Consider the following 27,694-nt stretch of genomic DNA (forward strand, 5'->3'; position numbering starts at 1 on the left):
TCAGATTATCAAGGAAAAAAAGTAAAGATGAATTTGGATATTAAAGGCTACTATTTTTCTGATACTAATAAAAAATATACAAACAATATTTTCACTGGCTTCAAAAACCCGGACCCCTCTAGCTCTAACAAATAATATAAAAAAGACAAGACAAATAACACATTTCAGATACATTTTTAAATAACTTTATTCTGTAAGAATTCTCAAATGTGTTTTAAGAAATGCATGGATGGTTTCAGTTTTTATACAATTCCTCTTTGAATAAAATATGATTTATTTTCAAATTGCATTGGGTTGCTTTTAAAACGGACACCTGAAATTATCTATTTACAAAAGATATCTGTTAACGATTCTATTAGAATTCATTTTGACATTGTACTCCATCCTCCGTCTCAAGACTCAACCCTCCCCAAGACCTCAAAATACCTTTTTTAAAATTTTTAATTACAATGTTTTGCTTGGTACAAAATACGTTGTTTTACAATTTGAATCAAGTCTTTTTTTTAAATTCCGTCTTCATATCGCTCACAATGTGGGAGTATATACAGGGGGAAGGGGGGGACTGGTGTCATGTGATCTGATGCGGAGCCTCCAGCATCTCCATCAGGAAGGTGTCGATAGGCGTGTCCCCGATCAGCTTGAAGAAGAACAGATGCTCCAGACACTTGAGGCCGATGGAGCGCAGGGCGGGCAGGCGGAGCAGCAGCTTGGCGAACCTGCGGGACGGGATGGAGAGAAGAAGAAGCAGACTTTAGCGATCATTATTTTCTATTATGTAGAAAAACTGTTTTTAAGTTTACTGTTCCAAATTATTTTTAGTCTTATATTTAAATGTTATTGCATTACATACTCACAAAGTTTTTTTGATTGCAATACTTTTTATTTGGAAATATTACACCACCACGTTTATCTTACCATTGTAGTTAAATGTTACTTTGTCGATGATTTCATGCAAAAACACAAAAAATATGATGTACTGCTCTTCAGTTTATTATGTTCAAATCTATTTGTTTAGACCTAGAACTTCCACATACAACTTAAAAATCCTACATCGTGAAATCCTGAATGCATCGGTATTTTAACAATGAGTACTTTTACTTTATGATGTTTAAATACTATTTACCAATGCTAAAGCTTTAATATTTTCTGTGAAATTTTGAATCCAAGAGTTCTACCTTTAATGCAGTATTTATTTGTTAAATAATCAACACAACTTCATAAGAAAATGAATGAATCCAACACAGTCATATTTAGTTTATTTCCTTTTCTTCTTTTATTCGGTCAATTACAAGTGTAGCTGTCTACAGCTGAAGCTAACTGACATTGTAGACTTTTATTTCACATCATCTGTTGATCTTATCTAGCTCACAAAAGTAAATAAAAAAAATCAATCGCAAACATTTTCTGTAAGCAGTAACACTAACGACCTCTATCCTTTTAAATTGAATGCTGTTGCAAGTGTTTAAGACCTGAGCAGTAATGTAAAGTAATCTGCGATCTTCATTGCTGCGTACAAGCCAAAGCAGCAATTAGACACTGGTGTTTGATATTGATTGATGCTGTAATGTAATGCGTCTCCTACCTGCCAGGCTGGTCTGGGTATTTCTGTTTTGTGTACGACTCCAATGAGGCGTAAACTTTTTCCCTCAGCCCCTCAACCTCTGATGGGTTTGAAAGGCCTTTTGCGTCTGAAACAAACAAATACTCACAGTTAGGCCAAACGTTAAATCCACAATATTTCAAAGCCACAGTGTTATTACTAGTAAAAATACATGGGATCATAGAGAAGTCCCTCCAGCCTGCCATGATGATATTAAGTTCAGTATTGTGTGCTGAATGTCAAATACATACAAATCCCCCTTTATCATCGTAATCTACCTCATGTAGGAGACATTGAGGGCCAATCAAAATGCATTATAATTTCCCATCAAAGGTGGTGTTGCTTTCTCTCATATTGTATGAAAGTGAACAGTGACTGGAGGCCGAGCTGACCTGGGTTGAAGAGGACGATGGCTCGCAGGCAGCCGAGCTCCGTCTTATCCATCTGCATGTCTTTCATTTTGGATACCAACTCTGTCAGGACTCTGCAGGAGATCAAATGAATCAGGTTAGAGAGTTTTGACAATGAAGGTTAATAGAGCAAAAAAATAAAAATATATGCCCTAATTTCTCCACAAAATTACATATATGAATCAGAGTTCAACAAAACGTTTTTTTTTTCACTTGCATAGTTAGGTAAGTGGGTCAGAAATCTACTTATATATATATTATTATAATATATTTTTTAACTTAACCCCTTTAGAAATTGTTTTATCTATTAGCAGCTAGAAAATAAAAGCAAATACATCATTTTCTTTTAAATTCTCTGGTTTAGATATTGAGGAAAAAGCAAGAGACTCACTCTTTAGCTACTTAATCATCAGCTCTGGAAAAAACTATGTGTCTAATTATTTTTGACAACTAGCCCGATAGCCCTTTTACTTTTCTGATATGAAAGCAAAATAATAAAAAATAATATTTCTCTTTTGTGACAAAAAAAGAAAATGAGACTGCTCTGTGACCAACAGGAGGAGGATGTGCAGTAGTTGATGATTGTAAGATAAGATAAGATAATACTTTATTAGTCCTGCAGCGGGGAAATTTACAAATGTTAAACCAAATGTTTTATAAGACAATTTAGTAACTCTGGCTTTATTTTTGAATGCTACCCACCTATCAAAGATGGAGCCCACTCCAGCACTGTGGGCGCTGTTTCTGTGGACGTGGAGGCCCGTCGCCAACAGGATGCCATCTTTTACCGTGACGGAGCGATGCGAGAATGAGGCGATAAGAAGCTCGTTCCAGCCTGGATGCAAGTAAAAACAAACAAAGAACCAATCATTTAATCCCTCCCTTTAGGTCCTTCTCAAGTATTTGCAAATAATACATGGCATCATTTGCATGAGATGTCAGTCTTCCTCTGTTATCTTTCTTATTAGATCTGCTGTGTGGCTTCTTCACTTCCTCCTTCAGGCCTGTGTGTCACCAGCAGAGGTCAGCGCTGGTGTGGCTGCAAACCGCACTGCTGGGACTCGGCAAATAGTCCAGATATATTTGGTTTCACTGCTCCATTAAACTAGATGGCAAAAATGTAGTGAGCAAATGTATAAAGACTCAAATAGACTGCCTGCCCGGGGATGAATAACTACCCTGAAAGAAATGCTACACCACGATGAGGACAATGGGTCATAGAAAGGTTTACTGTTATAGAAAACACATGTCTTTTTAATGCTGTTCATCTCCTCCCTGCACATACAGCTGTGTGCATATATCTGGTTAATGTGTGGGATTGTGTGTGTGTGTGTGTGTGTGTGTGTGTGTGTGTGTGTGTGTGTGTGTGTGTGTGTGTGTGTGTGTGTGTGTGTGTGTGTGTGTGTCTACCTGCTCGTAGTAAGATGACCTGGTCATCGAGTGGTAGCTCGGAGAAGTGCGGGATTCTTTTAGCCCACTCCACCAAGGTGAAGAGCTGCTTGTCTGCTGCTTGGCAGATATTGGTGACGGGGTCGTTGGTCTGGAAGAATGCAAAAAAAATTAAAAGAAAAGTAAGTGAATGTGCTGGTGAGCTCATTTAGTGACATCTAAATATGCCTGTTAGCGTTTAGTGAGCAGGTGCAGCTGTGGCTATATCTGGGTCATCGATTTCCTCTCTATACTCTATTTCCTCTCTAGAAAATGAAGAGAGAGCCTCAAAAATAAACTCTTGAGGTAAATCACTTATTTTCTGACATCAAACAACATTACAATCTTTAGGTGCTAAGATTTATTGCAGAGCCTTTGTGATGGATTGCATGAGATTGTACACGTCTACCCAATAAATTGGTAATAATTCACTGACGTCTGACTTTTACATGACTCTCAAGTCAAATAACTGCATGGTACAAAACTAAAACAGCCTTAAGAGTATTTTTTAAAAGCTTGATTTAATTATGGAGCAAGGCGAGAAACTGGATGTTGTCTTTTGTAATCTATTTTTGAGTAGCTTAATAATAAAAAAAAAACATTTGGGTGTAGCAATTCATGGATCTGCTGCATCAGTGTTTGCAATTTTTCTCCTGAATTTCATTTGACTTGAACTGATCATATTCATTCAGCTTCGCAATTGAAAAGCGCTTCTTTACAGAACTGGATGAGTATTTTTTGACCACCGCTGATCAGACCAACATAATAAAAACAGTAATTAATAATTCTTGAACAAACCATCAGCTCGCTGTCTGCGATTCTTACAGAGTTGCTGGGGCTGCCGTCGCTGTACGTCTCTGTTTTGGGCTCCACAGCCAGCTCAGCGTCCAGGATCTTATCCACTGGCATTTCCTCGTTGAAGCTGCTGGTAGATTCCACCTCGTTCTCCCCTCGCTCCCTCCCACGCTGCCTCTCTTCCTGCACCGCTGCACACACAAACACGTATAACACACATATATTTCAGATCCAACACCCCATGCTTATCATCAATGACTAAATATAAGCAAAACTATAACATCACTAATGTTAACCCCGCACTGGACAATGTTAAAGAGGACTCTGCTCTACAATTTGACTATAAGAGACAAAGAAGATAAGCATTCTTAATAACTTGAACCTTATAATAAATATATCAATAATTGAACTTTAAAATGTCAGAATATTCCAATGACAGTTTTCTAAAGGCCAAGAAATCTATTTAGTTTTTTATTAAAGAGGATGAATAAAACCAACAAAGACTCACAATGAAGAGGCTGCAACTAGGAATTTTACTTGAAAAGTGACTTAAACAAATAATTGATCTTGAAAATAGCTGCTGATTATTTTTCTTTTAATCAATAACTTGAAGACTTGTTTCAGCTATAAACTGAATATTTTCTTTAAATGTCTCCTTAAGCAGCTTCAAAGTGGTTTAACGGCTTGTTGATCATTTTATATCTGCTTATTCCAGCACCTAACTGAAATTACATCGTGCTTACAGTGTAAAAATGACTGCATTATACCATCAAAGATGAATAGAAAGATGCATCATGTTATACATATCTCCATGGAAACTGAATTTTAAAAGAATTGCTGACGGGTAACATACATTTGTAATGATGGAAATAATGATCAAGAGCACGAGCCAGAAGCTCATACTCAGACTGATCCGTAAAGCATATCACACCTGCACACACACCTTCTCTCTTCATGCCCATGGCCAGGCACTTCTGGTAGCGACAGTATTGGCAGCGGTTTCGCTGGCGCTTGTCTATCAGGCACTCCTTGCTGTCTCGACACGTGTAGCTGAGATCTTTACGGACGGTCCTCTTGAAGAAGCCTTTGCATCCCTCGCAGCTGTACACGCCGTAGTGCTTTCCTGTGGACACAGAGCCAACGGCATCAGCACCAATAGCATGTTAGGTAACAACATTTTAAACCTGTATTTGGCTCCATTTTTTGTGTCACAATTGAAATATTTTTTTCCCTTCAATGCCAAACCCTTTGTAAATACATTGACAACTAAACAATAAAGAGCTTAGCAACAGCAAGACTGCGAGGCAATGCAGATTTTGTATACGGCACATTTATAGCTCATATATAGCACAAAGAAAGCAATAAAACCAGAATAATTCAAATTTGAAAACAGAGATCATATGAACTTAAATAATAAAAATCATTAAATAAAATATAGATAGAGTGCAACTGTGGTTAAAGCCATTATTGTCATGTATGATTTGACCTAGAAAAAAAACAAACATCCATTACTTTTTCTGAATTTTCTCTCAGCTTTCATGCATTCTCTTTTCTGACTCAACATAGCAGATTTCTGCTTTCAGGCCAATAACACTTTTGAAATGATCAAAGTCAACATTGCACTAATAAACCTGACAAAAAGCCTGACAAGTAACCTTGAAATCTATCTGCCTTAGTTATCCTTCCCTCAGTTATCTGGGTGGCGATGTTTGTGGTGAGTGGGAGTGTACATTTGTGTGCCCACTTCCTCCCCCCTCCCTCCCTCCTCACCCTCTAACATTACCTGAGGAGCGGTCTCCACAAATGGCGCAGATGTGCTTTGACATTCCCCCGGGGCTCGTGCACTGGTAGTTGATGTTTCCCAGGTTCTGGAGGCCCGGCGGAGGCTTGATGTCCTCCGAGCTGCTAACACTGTTCATAGAGTTCATCTGAGGATGACAGGAAGACAGAGGAGACGACAAAAGAGTTTAAGCTGAGGTGGGCAGAATGGAACTAAACACAGCAGTGGAGGGAAGTTAGAGGGAAAAGTGTGAGGGCGTCTCATGACACTCTCCCCCTTCCTCTTATTTTCTTCACCAATATTATCTTTTCCTCTTCCCACCCACACACTTTGTTGTGAAAGCGCAGAGTGCGATCACATGCTCAGTCAGTGGGCTGGGCTGAGGCTTCTGTCTGAGGCTTGTCATACAGGTTTTTGAAGTGTTTGTTGATAGGGAGAGGCGGATGAGAGGAGTCACGTGTGCAGGGGGTGCAGTTCTCCGACATACACAGCAGAGGGCACTAGTGCGTAGGGTCTTCTGATTTTGCAATATGTTGTTGAGACTTCTGATCAATACACCAGTCCAAATTTTTGTTCTTTTTTTTTTTTATCATCAGCTTCTTTTATAATGGCATTCCTGGTGGATCCACACCAATTCACACCTTAATTAAAGCGCCAAGAGACATTAAAACATCTCATATGTGATCTCAAGGAGTCCCACGAAACATTTCAGAAATGAAGGGTGAAAAGTGTTAGGGGGCCGAGCAACAAGTCCCTTTGACTTCAACATATATCTCTTTCAATTTCATCAACTTTACGCCCTTTGACCTCCGACGCGTGCCGGGCGGGATGCATGTTTGTGCTGCGCATTTAGTTCACGTTTAGTTGCAAACATCTGCACTACAAGTTGCAACAACAAGACTGACCTACACATGCCCTCCTGTCCTATATATTTGATGCTGTGTTGCATATAGGACATCCTTCCCACAGTCACCTCAGGCTCTTCCTATCACTTATTTACAATGTGCACTCTCTTCTGAATATCCCCTAATGGCAGACTGCGACCTTCCAGCAGAGGAGAGTATACAAGAGATTTTTCTTTTCTGTCTTTCACTTTTCCTTGAGCTCACTTGTTCTCTAAACCACCACCACCCTTCTCCTGCAGCAGATGCCCCAAAGGCAGGTAGTCTCACGTATATGAGCATTGAGCCCCCTGCGTACTTGCCTATGTGAGTCAATAGGGAGCAGCTATTCCTCTCCAGCGCACCGCTCAACAGAATTGAGGAAAAAAAAAAAGTCATGTGGTACATTCAAACAGTTATTCAGACATGTCGCTTTAGATCGAGAACATGCGTCAGTAGAAAAGTGCTACAAGCATTGTATCTGGATTATTGATGCATCATACATTCTTTATACAACACATGGCATGTAGACCACACTGCATCATACATGTAGGAATTGGACGATGTAGGACTTAATCATGGGTCATGATTAAAAACACTCGCAGTTAATTGATCGTGGTGAATTTCCATAATCTGGATAATTTTGGAATATTGTCAAAAGTGACTCGAAAAACACGTCCAGCTGGCTATCATGGTACAGAAGTGAAAAATAAAGCTTGATTTGCAGGATATAGTATCATCATGTAAGAAAGAACTGACTCACACAATCTTGCTATGTTTAAGAATATACTTTCCTCTATTTATTCAGGGGGACCTTATGATTTATAATTAAGGTCATTTTTAATGAGTATGGACCAAATGATTAATCAATTAATTTAGCAAATACAGAAAACAATCATGAACATGCAACCCCCTCCTCATCCAATGTGAAACTCAAAACACATGAGTAGAAATAGCTTTCACTATCAGATTGATTGACGTATATTTCAATTCATAATATAATAGCACATAACATAACTTAATATAGAATATGAGTTGGAATTTTTCTCTCTTGCTGCTGGTACCAGTTTGTCGACAATGAAATGCAGCAATAAAATGGTCATATCACCAAAAAACACTATATTTTCTTCACTGTGTAAATTATGTATGTTAATATACCTACAATTTATATGATCAGAAAATATTGATTAAAGTGATATGAATAAGATGATAGTATAAAACCTAAATACCACCAGAATGGTTGCACAGCTGCAATGTTGAATTTGCTTACACTTCTGTCAGCCGAGCACTACACATGAACTTCAGTTCACCCATGAAAATTGTATGTGATGTTGCATGATGCAGTGACCTGATGGAGGCTCGGTCACTGGCGGTTGGCGAGCAGTGAAAAGACGGTTACACCAAACAATTGTATCAACCGTGGCTGTCCCTTAAGGCACAGATCCATACCGTGATTGAACCAATGTATATTATTGTCTGCTGTGCCCTGCAGCACTGGCCTCCATCCAGCCTATGAAGCACTCTATGTGTGTGTGTACATGTGTGTTTCCGTATGTGCCTATGAGCATCAAAGTACTGCTCCTGAAGAAAGCAACTCCATTAGCCCTCTCTCTCGTAGTCTTATGCGTGTGTCATTATAATATTTATCCAATCTAAAAGATGCAACCTCGCAGCGAAAGGATCTCTTGTAGGATCATGAACAACTCAGTAATCATAATCAAGATGGAACTAAATAATAGACTAAGGTGACAAGGGAGGAGAAAGTGTGGTAGAAAAATGTGGAGAAATAGTAAGAAAGAGTGAATCAATCCAGAGAAAATGGAGGCTGCTCTTTTTCTCCTTCTCCTTTCTCTCAGTAATCCATTAAAAGTTCTAATTGACGGGCTGCATCTTAAGTCCCCTCGCATGACAGCAGTAACACAGAACCCAGGGATGACCTTTAGGGCGAGAAGTTTAAAGGTCGGTAGAGGGGTAGGGGAGAGAGAGGAAAGCCAAGGTATGCCTGCCAAACACATTGGATATGCCTAACCTTCAACCTCCATCTGCTGTAGGGGATTCCAAGTATGAGAGGCACATGATCAACCACAGAACATGATAGTTTAACACGGATGAAGCTTTCCAAAAGAAGAAATTTGAAAGAATATGAACCTCTTTTGAGCTTGGGAGGAATGAATAGAGGGTAAGTGTTTAGAACTTATCCGTAATTAAAACACATGTGCTCTGTTTAAAGCACCTTGGCTTGATGTTTTTCAAATGTCTTTCTTTCACTCACTGAGGAGGTAGCTTTGATAACGCATGGCCAAGGAAAGGTGAATTAAAACATTTTATTACAACTGTAATGCCCACAGATAAACCTTCTAACACAGGACAAAAGTGTATGTTCTTCAAGTGAAACGTTTCCTTCTGAAAAATAAGCCTTTAAAGACAAAGTCCATGGCTATCTGATGACCATCAGAACACCCACACATTTTCTCACCTGTGGACTGCCGAGTGATCCGAAGTTCATATTGGGCGTGGACGGCAACGATATAGAGGGCGAGCCCAGGGAAGATGTGATGACGGGGTAGGGCGAGGCGAGGCCGTTCATCGGAGAGCCCAAGGTGGACATGGGGGACGTTAAGGGCCTGGAGGTGCTGATGACTGACGGGTGGCCTATCATGCCACCCATGGGAGGAGGGTGGGTGTGGGTCATTGGCCCCGTAGAGTCTGGAAGAGAAGGAAGAATGTGTTAAAACGAATGATTAGACACAAGATAAAAAGATTTATACTGAGTTACCAATTTATTAGATACGCCTACACGACTGAATGCATCCATTAAACCTGCAGTAAGTATTATCAACTTATGAAGTAGCTAAGGCAAAACCATTGACTGAATATAAAGTTGGACTAAGTAACAGCTGCAAAAAAGTGATGCCAAAATATCTCAAAATCCCCCTGTTGGAGAGCTGCAGTAAAGGTCATACACCCCGCCACCTCCATGTTAGCGGATGGGACATGGGCCAAACTAACAAAGTACATATCAAATGTGTTATTGATGCTTTGAAAACGGGGTGAGGCGTCATGATTGACAGCTGTGATTGAAGAGCCAGATAATTATACAAGAGAGGAGATGTAACAAGAGAGGAGATGTAACAAGAGAGGAGATGTAACTTAAACATTCCATAACATAAGTGGCGTAGTGGAGAGCAAGGTAGTTCTCCAATCAGAGGGTCGGTGGTTCGATACCCGGCTTCGGCAGTCGATGTGTCCTTGGGCAAGACACTTAACCCCAAGTTGGTCCCGAAGGCTTGCCATCGGTGTGGACTGGATGTTGCATGAATGTTAGTTAGAGTCTGATGATGGCACCTTGCATGGTAGCCTGTCATCAGTGTGTGAATGGGTGAATGATATGTAATATACTACTGATTGTAAGTCGCTTCGGATAAAAGCGTCTGCTAAATGACTGTAATGTAATGTAATAATACATTTGTCAATTTGATCATAAATGTAGTAGGTATATCATGGTTAGTTGTTGTGTCTTTTGAGCCAAACAGCTACGGTTCTGCTAACGTAGCAGTTAGCATGCTCATGCTAACAAGCTGTGGCTCGTGACTGGCTCAGGAAGGCCTTGATACTGCAGTTCCAGCCCATTGATGACTGCCTTTAAATGACGTAAAACTCTCAAGATGGCCGCTCCTGTATCGGGGATATTTTGACTTTAATATTGTACAATGCGACTTATTGGAAACGCCTCTTCTATCTGTATAGCCTACGTGGCAAACATGTCAGCTAACAGTACGTAATTTACGTGAGTGCTAAAACAAAGTTAGCATTCACTTCAAAATAAGAGGAACAACTGCTAAAAAGCCATGGAAAACATACTGTCTATAGGAAAAATGACAGTATAGCACATATACACATTTCAATGTTAGGGGCCATATGAATGGAATTAAAAAAGCCTGAGATTCTGATAATATATTGTTGACTAACTGTGCCTTATGTTCTTTATGCAGCCAGGTTGTGTAAATATGGTTAAAAACACAGACTAAAGCACGTCTGATTTTTGTCAGAGGGTGCTGACTTTGCTTTGCATCCATTGATGTAAACCGACAGGCTGGCATTTACATAGATGACCTACTTAGAAAAGCTGTCAGTCAACTGAGTACCAGGGCATGGTGTTTAAGTTCATGCATGTGATGTAGCTGTGAGCACATTTATTTGTCATCACATATTACAAATACCAACATACATGTACAGTGTGTGCATATGTAAGGATCAAAATGTACTTTACTGCACAGGCAAATGCCACAAGCTGTCACTGCTTGTTCTGTTTCAGACAGATGCGATAAACAGTTCTTCTCTGGGCTGATGACTCAGAAAAATGAATAAAACTGTTTTTTGTTTGAGCCAAATGTTACTGATGAAGAGTGACATGCCACCATATGCACATTTGGCCTGATCTGAACGCTCAGAAAATTCAAAAAGCTTCGGCTTGTGTGCCAGTGCACCATACGCACACCCACTTCTACACACACACACACACACACACACACACGCACTGATTCGCAGTGTGACACTGGGCCCAATGCCACTGTTCTTAATTAAATGTCACATTTCTTGTGTGTATAAAGGTAGCATGGCACGCAATGAAAAGCACCTGTGTTTTTGGAAAGGTTTTCATCTGTTTTAGCCTCAATGAGACTATAATTTACTAAATAAACAACATGCTGTATTGAAGACCACTTGAAACTAGCAATTGAGACCGTAAACTCATGTTCACAATGTTTACTGAGGTGATAAATGAAGTGAGAAGTAGGGTACGAGGAGGAATTCAAGTTTAAAGCATTTCCGCATTGGCTACACGTTTCAGAACTGAAGTGTTGCTGTCTCATCACAGGTTTTTTCATGAAATATATTTTCAACAATAATGCAGTCCCTTGAAATCCATTTTACATTGGCACGGATCCAGTGCTGCCCCTCAAGGCCTGAGAAAAGTGAGCTTGTTTTGTCTCATTAATGAGCCAACAAATGGGAAAATGTGTTTAAGGTAAAATTGTGAATAACTAGACAATATTTTAGTGGTCATTTCTCCAACCCCATGCGTCATATTGCAGCATGAGTTCTCTATTTCTATTGCTCCAAAGACTAAATCTGAAAGCTCCCGCTCTGCATGGAAGCTAGATTTAGGAAATTACTCTTTCTTTACAACTTGTCTGATGACTCACTCATGCAGGCTTGTTTTATGATTTAATGATCTCTAATCAAAGGTCTTCCACACTCATTTTCATACTTGTCTCAATGTATTTGTCATCATTACTCATCATTATTTGTATCATTACACTTGCCATTAAATATTGTTGGGTAGCTCTATTAAAGACTCCCAATATTACCTGTGGTGATGCAGTCATGTGCTGAGCATTATCGAGGCAAACTAGTTTTCCTAGTTTTGACTTTTGCTATTGCTTGTATAATACTCGGTGGGTGAACAGAACTTTTCTATTATTAGATTTCTGATGGTAAGGACATGTATAATGTATGTACATACCAGGATGAGTACAAATAGGATGAAAATAGCTTTTGAAATCTCTTTTTTTATTTGAATTTCACATATCATGTTGTCATTCCTGTTTCTGTCATCACTTTGAAATCTTCTTTTCAAGTGAAACACACAAATAAGGAACTCATTTGACAAAAAATTCAAAAGATTTACTTGCCCCGAGGCAGCGGCAGTCACAGGGACGTCTACAATGTTTACAAAGATGTGTTTCTTGATGTCTACACTGTGATATAACGGCTTATGTCCACAAATGGTGTTTGGACTGATTCTGCACGTGACTCCAGTTTGCAGTCTATCTGAAAGTTAAACAGACTTGCTAAATACTTTGCAATCATTTTGAAATGCTGCCTCTGATACTTAACCTCTGGCAGTGATTAAGTGCACATTAGTTTCTCCTCCTCCGTATAAAATGACTCTATTTTAAGGAAATGGAAAGTTTGAGCAATGCAAGACAGTTGCTTTCAGATTTCAGTGAATTGGGAAACAGAGGAATGACACATTGTCTGCCTTGATGGACTATTTTTATTTCTGATATGAGGACACACTGTTTAACACACATCTGACCATTCACTCCTTCTCTGTATGCCAAGGAACAGATGTTGTGCAACTTCCTGTTTAGCACTGAGACTACAGCTTCTCCACCCCCCTCTCCCATTCGCCCACTTTCTCCAGCCCTCCATGAGTGAACCCTGGCAGCCAAATATGTATTTGGGGCCTCCCTCTCTCCAACAGAGCTGCCTTGACACACAAGAAATATTGCAGTGAAATTATATTTAAAAGAAACCAACTCTTTAAACTGTATGCTAACTGCCTGTAAGTGCTAACCAGATTTAAATTCTACAGTGGTGGGAGTGTATTACCAGCTCTATGGAGGGCATATTTCTCTAAATAACGAGCTTATGTAATGGATGAGGACTGTACAGCATGTTCTGTGTCTGATTTTGTGCACTGACCCCTCTCTTTATGTGCATGACAAATTCCCTTCGGGGCTGGTAAAGATCCATTCTATTCTAGAAGTGCTGAGTAGGAGATACAGTAACAGGGCCTATCGTCACTCCAGCCAACAATTTGCCAATGTGATCTAGCAGACATCGAGAACAACAAGATCGCACAGGGCCAGAAGATAAAGGTTGGTACATGGAAAAAAAGTATTTAAAAGACAGATTGGTGAGATAAACAAGCACCATTTAAAACTAAACTCACAACTTGGAGCAGTGCACCATTGCTCATATTCTGCCTTTTGTACTACATTGTGTCTACACTACAACAAACAAGCAAAGAATGGCCCCAAACTCAAAAACACTGTTTATTTTTACTAATACACACACACTCACACAAAATGTTGAGGTGCAGGATGAGCTACTAGGAACTATCAGACCAATAGTGTTAAATGTACGCTGAGGTGAATAGCAGATTAATCAATTACTTGAACATTTATTGACAACATTTCAATCTTTAATATTCCTTTTTTTTCACCTATTTTTCAAATGTGAGGATTTGCTGCTTTTCTGCATGATGTTTTATTGCATTGTAAATAATAAGATTTTGCACTGTTGGTTGGACAGCATTCAACTTTAAGACTCAGAGAACTTTTGATTGGCAAACATTATTGATATTTTCTAGATTAACTGATAAAAAAAACCAAACAGATCAATTCCCAAAGAAAAAAAAAGCCATGAGGTGCATTTCTTTTTGAAACCTTTACAGTCTCTGTCCTCAGAAGTGCACATTTTCCTACATGACATTTCAACTGAATTATTAAACATAACCTGTGTGCTTGAAACAAAACCAAAGATGGCTGCATTTTGTCCAGACCTGACAATCTTCCTAGATGCAATACACAGGAGAGCACAAAAGCACATGGGCAGTCAGCTGGTGGCGGGATGCCTGAAAGGGAATGGCCGGCGAGTTGAGCATGCTTTGTGAGTGGAGTGTGTGTGTGTGTGTGTGTGTGTGTGTGTGTGTGTGTGTGTGTGTGTGTGTGTGTGTGTGTGTGTGTGTGTGTGTGTGTGTGTGTGTGTGTGTGTGGAAAGAGGCCAACATGTTCAGCGGAGGAAGCATAAATCGGCCCAGAGCGGCTCAAAGGGGCCTATCCTCGAATGACCCGCCTCAACCGGCTGTTCCATCTTTATTCTATGTAAATCACCTCTAAACAAAGAAGCCACTGGAATGTACACGCCTATCACACGTTGCACAGCAGAGGAAGGTACATTAGCAAGCACAGGGAGGTTGTTCATAGGCAGACTCAAAAAATCATAAGACCCTTGCAGAATTACCACAGATTAAGTTTCACTGCTTTCTGTATGTGCTGATCAAATAAACCAAATTTAAACCGCAATCACGTTTTTGGCTTCCAGCAATTAAACTAACACAATCGACTAAGATCACTAAGACTAAGATTTCTACGCTCATAGAAACTCTGAACAAAAATGCAGTCCATTTAGTATTTCATAAGACTTAATTTGATGCATTTGCAGGAATGTTGCCTAGAACAACATGAAAGCAAAAGTTGTACTCAGTTTGGGTAAAAAGCTTTAGTACGATTTCAAATAGCTTCTAGGAGATGGAGGTGATTAAGGAACAGTATTTTTGTGAAAGCAGAGCACTGTTTTTTTTATCTGAAAGTGCAATAAAAATGTTTTTCCCTTAATTAAAGAAATAATCGTGATAAATAATCATGAACTCTTGATCAAAAATAATGATGATTACCATTTAGGCCATAATCATGCAGCCCTAGTTTAAACCTATACAGTGCTGCATCAACTCAAGCATCTATTTGAGAGCAAACAAACAGACAGAGCAGTGAAGGGCACCTTTGACCGCTAGCGTCGCCAATCAAAGGTCGCCTGTTGCCAAACTCCTGAACTGAAGTTCAAAAAAGTCCCTATCTGCAGCAGCCTACAGATCATTCTCAGAAATACTCTGAACTGACTGCACCGAGGGGACGTACAACCCACAAAGTGAATCACCAGCGCCTAACGTAATGCCCTTAAAACAGCAGACAGTCAAAGTTTGACCTGATTTCAGGATTGGGAGAAATTGTTGCAGTTACTGCAACAGCAATGTAGCAAACACTACTTTTTAAATAGTAGTAATGTCATATGCAAAATGTCATGCATATGACATTTTGCTTTCATGTGCTGGCTCACCTCTGATATGTTTGTCCTGATTTATTATACTACGACCAATTTAAGATCCTGTTAAGAATAATGTCAAATAAGTTATTTAATAGGATCATATTGTTGTAAGCAATTTTGCTAAATCAAGTTTATTGTTCATTCCTTATATGAAACCTTTATAACTTATGTATATACTAAAATAAACAGTAATTTGCATTGGGGATATTAGTTAAGGATCTGTACTTATATCTGGATTTGTGATATTTGCTATATGGTCTTCCACAGACTACTATATGTACACTGACACACATGGTACAAGGACTGGATAATGGTACCACATATAGTACCGGACAGAAGGGTAATCTAAGATGTACTGTGAGCTACTGCTGAAACGATTGGTCGATTAATCGATTTATCGAAAGTTGAATAGCAGAAAATTAATCTCCAACTATCTTGAAATTGTATTGAAGTCAACTGTTAAGCCAAAGTGCGAACCATTCTCAGTCTCTAGATATTAGTATATGAAGATTTGCTGATTTTTCTCGGTTTCAAGTATTTGAAATTCTTGTACGTATCGTCAAATGCACAACAAATACAGAGGCAGTTGTCAGTTCAAATGTCATGCCCTTCGAACAACTCTTTCATATTAAAATCACACAAGTAAAAAAAACTATACTAGAATCTAAGTCATAAAGCATGTTAGAATATAGGGTTAAAATATGACATAAATAAATCTGTACAGTGTTTTATAGCATCGTAAATGAAATATTATAAAAACAATATATTTTAGATTGGGCTACAGTAAAAATAAACAAATAGTCAAAGAGATAATTGACGAATGAATCGATAATGCAAATAATGCAGTCCCACTATGAACTAATCAGAAAAAGAATGAAAAGAATAAGTAATGAGGAACATCTCCAATGTTAAGAATATCGATTTCCTGTACTTAAAGGACACATAGTCATCATCATCACCACACAGCTGCTGTATGATTTAGATGATCATATATATGTTGGTTAAAAACATTCCCTCTTTTGTGGCAGAGAACAGCCACAAATGTATCATAATGATGTGATGATCAACAGGTTTAAAGAAACACCACAGACCACAATCCCTCTAAATCCCTGACTGTTAATTACTGGGTAGAGGCTGGATGGAGCACTCCACTGTGTGGTAATTCAATAAGCTCATGGCCCACTAGCTAATAATATCTCCTGTCTAGCAATGGGAAGAGAGCAGACTAGCAATGGGAGTGTATGTTGGGGGGGGCGGGGGGAGAGGCAGCAAATCGACTCCTGAACAACTCCTCAATATCCATCAGATTATCCCTATGAAGACAGATCCTCAGCGTGTGCATCGATCTGTTTAAACCCCATTGTGTATGGGTTTACATGTCTAGTACGAGTGCAGGCTTTTAGGATCATATCTGAGGCTGACATCGACCAAGTGACAGCGAGCAGAACGCGTCCTAAAGTAATCAAATGTACAGCCCGCAGAGCTCATTACATACAGCGGACATGTAATTAAGAAATCTCTTCACTGCCAATCCAGCTCATTAGCGCCAGCCATGAACCCTCGTCGGACACACACACTCGCTGGTCGTCTTTTACATTGAAAGAGACAAACAAATTCTTCCATGCACACTAGCAGAAATCACCACCCTTTAAACATTCATTTCTGTGCTAAATGAGGTTGATGTCTGATCAATTGTGTCAGTAAATCCTCTTATCCCCGGGTAAGTATCTGCAGCTCAGCGGGCCAGCTGTCAAGAAGGTGGGAGGCAGAGGAGGAGGGGACGGAGAGAGGGATGGGACTAGATAGGATGGAGGGGAGCAGTGGACGGATGGACGGATGGATGGGACGATGGGTGGATGGGGGAGGGCATTGTCTCGCGCCGAAACAGCATCCCTCCCCAACGCTCACATGATCCAACCACCACACACGCTCTAATCTCTCCGCCTGGCTGAGAACATTAGATAATCAATTGAAAATAGTCCCTGTTTGTTTTTTTCTGCACAGCTGTGATTGAGTAGATAGACTTATTGGTGAGAGAAAATGAAGACATTCTCTACTGCTACATAAACAGCAAAATGTCCGGAGCTGTTCCAGCGACACCTGATCCATTTTTCTGACTGCTTTTTTTGGAGTTTAACAGCCAAAATTAGTACAGCCCATAATATCAGATTAACTTTTTTTTAAAGTCATCCGTAAGATTCCTCTTTTGTTGAAAACATTAAGATTAAGAAAAATGTTTTTCCCATAAAAGCATACGCTTGTGCCAAAACAAGCACTCCGGCTGTTGAACCTCTCTGACCCTAAATTCTGTCCCGTAGTGAACACTCTCGTGAACTCACACACTTTCCATTAAAAAAAGATAAATCTAACTATCTTTCTATCTACTGAATCCTCCCTCGCTCTGTAGTTTCTCTACAACATAGCTTCAAATAAGTAAGAGAAAATGTCAAGCAAGCTACTAAACATAAATTAAACACATCATACTGTATTTCCATATGTAGGCCGTTGCTGCCGTGTCCTCACATCCACAAACACTGCAGACGCGCCAGCGGGAGACTTTTTACACAGAGGCAAAGGATCGATGAGGAGGCCAGGGCTGAGACAGGGACAAGATAAAGATTGTTTTGCAAGAGCTAACAGACAGACAGAACAGGCTGACCAAGCAGTCCTGGAAAACCAACAAACAGGTGGACTGAAATGCCCAATGCAAACCGAAGCAACAGTCTGATGAAGTAACTCGAAGTAGTCTCTCACTTCTACAGAGGTCTTTGGAAAGATCGGGATGGGCCAGCAAAACACACACACACACACACACACACACACACACACACACACACACACACACACACACACACACACACACACACACACACACACACACACACACACACACACACACACACACACACACAAAATACATACCAACCCACTCAGCTCATGCTGTGACCAAGTGACTGTGACCAGGGCGACCTGACCTCTGGATCTGTGACCAGTTCCTAGAAAGTCAGCCAGGCTACACAATCAGCTTAGTAGTCTCAGCGTAAATTGGCATCTTAAAAACTTCCATTCACCCGTTTTTATTTGTATACAACAATATCTGTAGAGTGAAAACGCTGGAGATTCTCACTGAGGTGGAAAATTTGGTCTGTTGATAGAAGTTAAACAACAACAGACATAAAAATCATGACATCCATAAAGCATGTGACTTAACTGAAGAGACAAAAATGGCATCAGATGAAAACATCAGATCTGTGTTGAGCAATGTGGAGTCTGTAACTTTCCTCAAATTGTTACATGACACAAACAGAAATGCAATACTTCCGTCTTGTTTTCTTCATTTTTCCCTTGTTTGAGGCTCGACTGATGCCGCTTATCTCGATGAACCTACTCCCAAGTTATTCACATAACAGCAGAGGACAGGAAGGCGCATTATTACGCGATTTTCTGAAAATGTGGTTAACATTTTGAGATACATCAGGAATCGAAACCTGGCTATTGATTTAGGCACTAAACAGCCACACTAGCATCTCTGCAAGACTGCACTTTGGCACATTGGCGTTGCTTTAAGCTTAATGCTAAAGTCCATGCTAACATGCTAACAAAAACATGCTAACATTTTGATGTTAAGCAGCGATATTATCTGAGGGTGCTAAATTCGAATCAGAGCACGGCTGTCAACTTGGGGACGGCCGACTAGGCGCTAACAGTAGCCTGCTAACAGTGATAATGGTGCAAACAACGGCAACAGTCCTGTCAGCTAGCAGTGCAGAGTGGTGTCCATGAGGTAGCCTGTAGGGCACCCTAACAGCTGGCCGGGCTATGTCAACAAAGAAAACAACGCTTTTAGTTAAATGTGTTAGCATGCTAACATCTGCTAATCAGCACGCAACACCAAATACAGCTGAGGCTGATGGGAATGTCATTAGCTTTGTGGGGAATTTTTGTGTCGTTAACCAGTAAGCCAGTGGACTTGATGGTGCCACCACAGGAAAAGTCAGGGTTCATCCAGAGTGGAATGTGAATGTCTGCCAGTAATGTCATAGCAATCCATCCAATAACTGTTTAGATATTTCAGACTGGACCTAAGTGGTGGATCGACTTGCAGACGGACCATTCCTTAAAAAAGCTTTATTAAAAGGGCCGGTAGCTTTGCATGTTTTACCCCTATTACTTTAACTATTTCAAATTGATTTCTTACAATGTACAACCACAATGTGAGACTGAAATTAAGTCTGGTATATAGAAAATCATTACACAAATCTCAATTAAAAATTTCTAGAGTTAATAAAAAATGTGCAAAACCTCTAGTATAATCCTACAGGTTTTTTCTACACCATACTCCAGTTGTTTTGACAGATTACTGCTAAGGTTCAGCAGAGGCTCAGGTACCCTTTCAATCCATTTTTCCTTCAGCATTATTGTTGACTTATAATGAGAACCATTATGGTTGTAATCACAGCTGTGTCAACTGCCCTGCTGTGTGCTCTTAGTGGAGAGAGCAGAACAGAAAATATGGACAGCGTGTACATGCAGCACAGGTGGATTAGCACGGACGGTTTTGTACTCCAGGGCCAAGATCAGCTGCTGTGAAAAGCTTTGGGCAGTTTGTCTCTGCCCTTTCATCGGCCCCGAGCTGAAGAATGAATGAACGTCCTTGTCAACCAGGATAAACTACAGCTATTAACAGGAGGGAAACATGCTTCCCTCAAAGAAACCAGAGAAAATAATCTACACATTAGACTTGTACACACAAACATACAAACATTGAGCCAGTTAATGGGCCGACTACAGTATGCATGGAAGCAAGTTCACATCAACACCTCCCACACCTCCTTAAACTCAGGAAGGTTTAAAAGCAAAAAAAAAAGCATTGATGGAGGGATTCAGGGTGACAGACAGCAGACAGACAGAGAGAAAGCAGGATGGAGAGGGCTAAATGGAAGGGACAAGTATCGAGGGATAAACTGAAAGTGAAGGACAAGGCAAAGAGAGCTGGAAGCATCCTCTGCAGTTGAGTGGCATCCCCGCTGACCACATCTGAGACTTAAAGTGAGTCACAAGCGAAACCAAAGCCTTTTACCTGTCGCAATTGGTTAAAATGATCCAGTGATTTTAAAGGCTTTCAGCTGCTTGGGGACAATAAGATCATGAAATCCGTATTTTAATACCATCCCAACCAAAATACAGCCGAATCACATATAATCCATACGCAAAGAAGTTCGACCGCTGAATTTCCCCTGTTATTTGACGGTTTCTCCCACTGGGGAAAGAAATTCAAAATAACTTGTTTAGAGAGTGCACTAGGATTAGAGGCATTACCGTACTGCATCTGTGCAGCGCTAGCTTTTAGTTCCCCATCACCTCTTCTTTGCAAAACATAGAGCAACCGCACTGCCCAGACCACAACATACATTCTGATTCTCATCTGATCCAACAACACACACACACACACACACACACACACACACACACACACACACACACACACACACACACACACACACACACACACACACACACACACACACACACACACACACACACACACACACACACAAGACAGAACCCTGCTACTCACAGTGGCCATAACCTATCTCCTTCCCGGGGCTGCCTCCTGTTGCTGGTGATGCCATAGGGTGCCACATGCCTGGAGATGCAAGTGTGGCGCTAGCAGGACGCCAGTCACCCAGGACCCAGACTCAAGTGTCGGCTCAGAGACAAACTAAAGAAATACTCCGGACATCAATCCGTTTTCAGGAAAGAACAGGAACAGAACGGTTGATGTGGAAAAGGGGAGGGGCGTTAGTGAAGAGCAAAAGAGGCGGGGTCCACCGGCGCCGGTTATAGGATTACCCAGATTATCCTTCCACAGAGATCAATCCCACAGGAACTGTCTACTGACCGACTGCTGCACAAATCAGCTCTGCCACCGCCCACTCACACCGTGTGTCTCTCTCTATCAGCGTCGGTGAAACTATCCGTACAACGACACCTGTTGTAGCGGCAGAACAGGGGTGTCTGGCACGGTGGAGGAGGGTGCTCGTGGTGAAGGGGCTCACACTTGTGTAGCGTACAATACAACCACAAGTTTTCAATTACTCCCTCTTAAAAAGGACCAAGACTGGAGAGCATGGGTATGACAGTACGACACTGTTTCTGTGGACCACAGAGATTTTTATGTATCGAATGACATTTATGAATGACAGATTTCCCCACTTTCTTCCCTGTGATGAATATTAATCACAGGCTTTCTGTCTAATGTGTAGGTGGTTTAAATGGGAGGTGAGTGTCGCAAAAGGAAGTGACAGGAAGTATCCAGAAGCTAAAGAATTATCTCCTGTATCTCCCGCATAACAGTTTTTAATTTCCCTTAATGCCAAGAAATAACTGTGCCAGCAGAATGTATACTAAATGGCAATGTAGTAGTATGTCAGAGTTGCCTACGTGCACATTGTAAGTATGTTTGTGTGTTTAACAAGTGTTTTAGCATTCCAGGAAGTCAGGAATTGTCTGTTTCAGTGCACTAGGATAGTCAGGGAAACACCGAGCAAAGTGAAAAGCCAGATGCAAACACGGGCCAAAAATATACCTTGAAGGCAATGAGGAACAATACATGGCAAACCCTTAGGGAGCCTAAATAAACTAAGAAATCCCACGCAGGGATGGATTCAATCTTGAGTCTTACCGTTTCAAGACTTTGTGCATCAAAACAGGCTTTAAATAAACAGTAATACAAAGGTTTTAGTGGAACAAACAGCACCAAGATCAGCCAACTTTGGTCAACAATGTCAGAGGCAGCATTGGAAGTGTGTCATATCATTATCCCCAGAAAATAGCCCGAGCCAATAAATGTGAAATTGGCACTGATTTTATTCTGCAGCTGCTCCTTTTAATTTATCCTGCCATCCGATCAAATTTGCACCCTTCAAGGATGGCATTGAAAACTTGAGCCCAACATGTGCGCATCTATTTTACTCAACATGACTCAACAGAGTCTTCTTGTGCTGTGCACCTGCACGAGGCTGGATCAAATGTCTATACAGTGCTTGAAGGGCAGCCACCAGTAACCAGATCCCCTCAGTGACAGTAACCTGGCGAGAGACTCAGCCGACAGACACAAGAAGACGGGAGGACGGAGAAGGAGAAGACACACATGCTGCCTCTCTTTCAGACTTAACAAATCCCCGCAGGGAGAAGCTAAGATAATGCAGCCCTCTTTAAATGGACCCTGTGTTATAATAGTTTATTGTGGCCTACATAAAACATGCCAAATTAACCCTGACAGCCATAATTAGCACTCATAGATCATAGTATCATGGACTATGAAAACGTGGGAGCAGGATAACTGGCAACCTACATTTATGGTACACTCTTGAATGTTTATTCTGACCTGGCTAATAATCCAATCGTTATTAGTCACCAGTGTCATAAATTTGTGTCTACAAATTGTAAATCTGGAGCATGCTTGACTAAGAGACAGAGAAACAATGACTCTGCTAGTTTGACCCGCTAAACTGATCCTAAGAGGAGACAGTTTTTTTTCTTTTTACGTCTTCCTCTCAGTAAAAGGAGGACATTATCATGAAACACGCTCGTTTTTTGTTGGGCATTTGTAGGAAATGGCATTCGAAAAACTTAAATGAAAAAAAAAAACAGAAATGGGCAGAAAAACATGTTTTTTTCCTAACAGCAAATTGTTTGTTAATGCTTGTGGGCGTGAGACAAGAGCGGCGCACTAATATAGCACTCAAAATAGCCAAGTGAGGTTTTCAGCCTGTTCTTCATGTCTCTCAATGGGGAGGTTTAATGAGACATAATGTACTTTGCTGTTACCTGTTCCTGCCATTTGTGCTCCCGTGGAGTTCTGAGTGCCGTGTAGTACGTTTTGCCCGGTCGGTCAACTGTTTTCTACTGAGCCATAAATCTCCCCTCACTGATTAATCTGTTAATTATTTCTATGACGAAGCGAAAATAGTGAAAATGCCCACCTAGGGCTGAGCAATATGGAGAAAATCAAATATAGCGATACTTTTGACCAAATACCTCAATATTGATATAAATACCTCAATATTGATGTATATAATGAAATATTTACAATTATCAGTAATGCTGATATAATGACAAAGTTGGAAAAGAAAAATAATAAAACAGCTGGAACAGTCTGGTAAGTTCAAAAAATTATATTACTTTACTTTTACGAAGAGCAACAACAGTTATGCCAATGTTATAATGTTCAAAATCTGGGACAATATCGAGACTCATATCACCATATCGTTATACTAATAATTGTACCTCATATTAGAGTAGAGTATTTCTATAGTGTGGTATCCAATTTCATGTTCTGAATACTTCTTCCAACACTGCCTGAATGGGAAACCAAAAGTGTTTCCTCTTCCTCTCATGATTAGTGTGCAACGTGTTTTTTGTTCACTAGCCCAGTCAGACAACAGAGTCAGAAATCTACTTGTCAAAAGTCAATTTTTACTTGTCCATATACAAATAGTTTCCTTATAATCTGTTTTCAAATTACAACAAAGACTAAAGTAAAATTGTCACGTTTAATATTCATGTTTATGTATTGAGAAGGAAGCAAGATGGCTCAATCCTTAGATAATTCCATCATCAACTCATTTTCCCGATCAGGCAAGTGAGTAGATGGATTTACTCGCTCGACGTGGCATTTTACTTCCCTCTTATTGTTAAGCCCTGATGATGACTCTGAACAGTTTTGGTTTAAGAGACTCATCAACAGCTGCTGGTCAATGTGTGTTGCTTTTACTCAGCACTGAGACACACTGTCAGGAGGAGACGCTAGTTTATTCAACTTCTATTTGGCTGCTATGCCTTTGCTATTGATGAATTAATTAAATGCAAACACTGAAATAGATACACGCTTAAGATGAGAGGGATGTGCAATACATTATGTTCAGTGCATGGAAAATTAGAGTTGGTGTGTGTCCATGTGTGTCTTGCATGTTGTTACTGCATGATTAGCAAAGAAAAAGCAATACACATCTGATAACCTAACACCGCTGCAGCCCGTGGGCCTTTCAAGGTTCTCTGCTTGATTAAAGCTGGAATTAAATCAAGGCTTTGACCTTCTTCACTAATGACTAATTACTGGCAATTAGCCCAGAGAATGGCCTCCTTACGCCCCTTCTCTTCCCTCATCCTGTTCTCACAATTAGCTCCCCACTCACACACACACACACACACACACACACACACACACACACACACACACACACACACACTCTGAAGACAAGCAGCCCATCTGACACATAAATACACACACTCAATCAAAAAGTGCCTGGGAATAAAACCCATTGTGTGCAGTGTGTGCTAATGCGTGTGTTGGCGTTGAGGCTCTGCAGGTCTTAAGCTACACAATTCTTGAGCAAATACCTGTGCAGAGCCACACCCCTCTACCTGTGTGGCTTGTTTTAACTCTGCAGGAGTGGGTGGGGGAGTACTCTGTGCAGGGATCAGGCTGTTAAGAGAGCAGGTTTAATACTGCTGGCACTTCCCAGTCAAATAGTACCACCCACATTCTTTAAGTCACATGATATCAAGCAACAGGCTATGCATATAGGAGGTCTATATATTGCAGCTGTGAAGTTTAGGCATGAGTGTGTGACTGTGTGTGTGTGTGTGACCCTCTCTGCCTCTGAGTGTGTACTGGGAGGTGAATCACTGACCCCTGGCAAGTGATGAGAGTTCACGTCAACTAGAGTGACCTCTTTCTCCACCCCCACACACTTCCCCTTTATTTTGCTCCCTTCACTCTCCCATCCCGACTTCCCCGATCTGCAAGCTAAATACGCTCTCTCCCCGTGTTGGGCGCTCGGCAGCTCGTCTAGAATCACTTCCGCTGACGGAAAATTAAGAAAAAGAAATGCTGAAGTGCTGAGACAGAAAAATGCTGATTCTACTCAAAGCCCGGGGGAAGGCCTGCATCAAACCTGCTGAAACATAACGTGTCTAGGAAAACGCTGAGTGGATAACGAAACTATCAACGCATAATCACCAGATCTCCCGCACACTAATGACTAATCATTTTATAGCGATCATCTACCACTGAAGGAGTGAGTGGCCCTGTTTCTAAAAGTGTTTTTGTGTGTGGGCTGTTGATACAAAAATACATCATAAATCATAATGGGGGGCAAACACGAAAAGACAAAATAACAACAGTTCTTCTTTGAAATGATCTTTCAGTGGTTGTGGCTTTTCACTCATAAACAGCTTGGTGGCTTTATTACTGACTTATAGAGTGAAAATGCACCAACAGATAAGAACTGTTCTCATAGGGTTAAACTGATACTATTTTACAACCAGTACTTTTAGCCTTCAAAAATGACAACTATCCAGATTGCAAGTCATTGGCGGCTAGGAAAGCTTCAACAGCATTACTGTTCAACCATAATGGTTTCAACAAAACTCTTCATTGAAACCAAGATTGATCCAATTCTTTGAGATGAGCAGTTTTTTTTAAATAGTAACTCTAAATACCTTGTAAACAATTGGATAAACCATGAAATGGGCTCGGAATTTAAATAAGAAATGTATCAATTATGATCAAAGTCACAACTTGTGTTAAATATTCCAACAGGCAGTTGTATGTAGCTTTAACCAGAGAGGCAGATAGCAGTCACACGGGACCACATGCCTAACAAATATATTTTACTTAACAATAAAGAATCAATAACATATCTGCACAACAATACACTGACTAGAAGGCCTGTGTAGCCCAGAGGGACTTCTCTGTTACTCCTGTACGCTGCAGGCTTCCCTCCACAAGCTCTCCAATCCAGATGTCTCCCTCATTCCCCCGGGGAGCCACATTCATTATGGAAACAATTTTCAGCCCCTCAACAAAGTGATGCCGAGATATCTACGATAACATAAAAGCTTTGCACAGTTTTTTTTATCTTCCATCAGAAGGTTTATTTGTTTCCCTGTAATGACACACTATTATTATTCATCGTCGTCCCCCCACCTCACAGAAGACAGTGGTTTGGAAGCACATGTCAGATCTGTACTGCAGTTGGGTTTGACAATGAGTGTATCTTTCAGTGAGAGAAAAAGAAAAAAACATCACATGATAAATGATGCATATAGTGTGTGACTCAGTGAAGCGCAAACAGCCTCCAGATGAGAGTCTAATCTACAAGACAAAAAAAAAAAAAAGGATTTAGAAAACAAAAACAGAGGCCTGGCTATTATTTGGCACGAGAAAAAAATAGGATATGTACAGTTTGAATCCCACATGTTGCAAACCCCACAGGGGAGTCCCATTTCCTAGTCTCTGAGAATTGCCACAAAACTACTAATAATAGAAAATAATATGGCATCAGCTGGGTTCAAGGGCAAAGTCGCCGAGTCAGAGCAGAGTTCAGCTTTACTGAGCAAAACCACACCATGCTGTCATTCAGCTGGATAAAGCAGCCACAGCGTTGACCTGGGCGCGTCGTGCACTCGGTTTTTTTGGGGTTTTTTTTTTTTTTTTTTTTTTACCACCAAGTACAAGTTTGTCTTTCAGTCGAGCTCCGCCATTCCTCAACGCTGTTTCATGCATTTTCTCTGTGGATCTGACGGCCAAACCCAGACCAATAAATTGTGTTTCTGTCTCAAACAGTTTAGCAAAAGGACGCGCGACAAGCACCATAAATTACATAAGCGCAATTAAAGTGCCAACCTCTGACCTTGCCTGACCGGCACAACCGCGATCACCTGACTTTTGTGTGTTGGTCGTTGCTTTCGTTTCAATCGGCATGGTTTGCAAAAAAAAAAAAAAAAAAAAGAAGAATTGCAGAACAACCGGATTCACAGACGGGAGTCGGCGGATAAAGTCCGGGGACGCTTTGACGCACAGGCTCGCAGGCTTGGAGAGAAGACGCCATGAAGCAAACGCTCTCTCTCTCTCTAAGTCTGAACAACATGCAGCGGCTCAGCAGAGCACAGCAGACAGACTGTAAATGCATCTTTCAGGCGTACTCACTGAGGTGTAAATACGGATCATTACTGTCCATATTGTGCGAGTTGTTGCGTCGATTTGCTTCGGTTGGTGCTGCTCCGCATCCCAGCGCATTCCTCTCCCAGCCCGACTGAACTCTGCGAGGCGGCTCTA

At 40.7% G+C, this 27,694-nt stretch overlaps 1 protein-coding gene across 4 annotated transcripts; it reads right to left on the reverse strand.

The window, feature by feature from the left end:
* Positions 1 to 181: 181 nt before the first annotated feature.
* Positions 182 to 27,694, reverse strand: rxrgb (retinoid X receptor, gamma b). Of its 4 annotated transcripts, none has more exons than XM_054602355.1 (10): positions 27,566 to 27,694; positions 9,371 to 9,600; positions 6,017 to 6,161; positions 5,177 to 5,356; positions 4,264 to 4,424; positions 3,421 to 3,550; positions 2,713 to 2,845; positions 1,993 to 2,084; positions 1,583 to 1,688; positions 182 to 716 (listed from the first exon to the last, which is right to left on the reverse strand). In XM_054602355.1, the coding sequence occupies exons 1-10, from the start codon at positions 27,594 to 27,596 to the stop codon at positions 569 to 571; spliced, it is 1,356 nt and encodes a 451-aa protein (XP_054458330.1). In that variant the 5' UTR covers positions 27,597 to 27,694; the 3' UTR covers positions 182 to 568. The 4 variants fall into 4 exon arrangements, with proteins under 4 accessions (XP_054458330.1, XP_054458327.1, XP_054458329.1 ...); XM_054602352.1 differs by having other exon boundaries at positions 4,237 to 4,424; XM_054602354.1 differs by having other exon boundaries at positions 5,165 to 5,356.

This window comes from Anoplopoma fimbria, chromosome 8, assembly GCF_027596085.1.
Source record: "Anoplopoma fimbria isolate UVic2021 breed Golden Eagle Sablefish chromosome 8, Afim_UVic_2022, whole genome shotgun sequence".
Taxonomy (NCBI): domain Eukaryota; kingdom Metazoa; phylum Chordata; class Actinopteri; order Perciformes; family Anoplopomatidae; genus Anoplopoma; species Anoplopoma fimbria.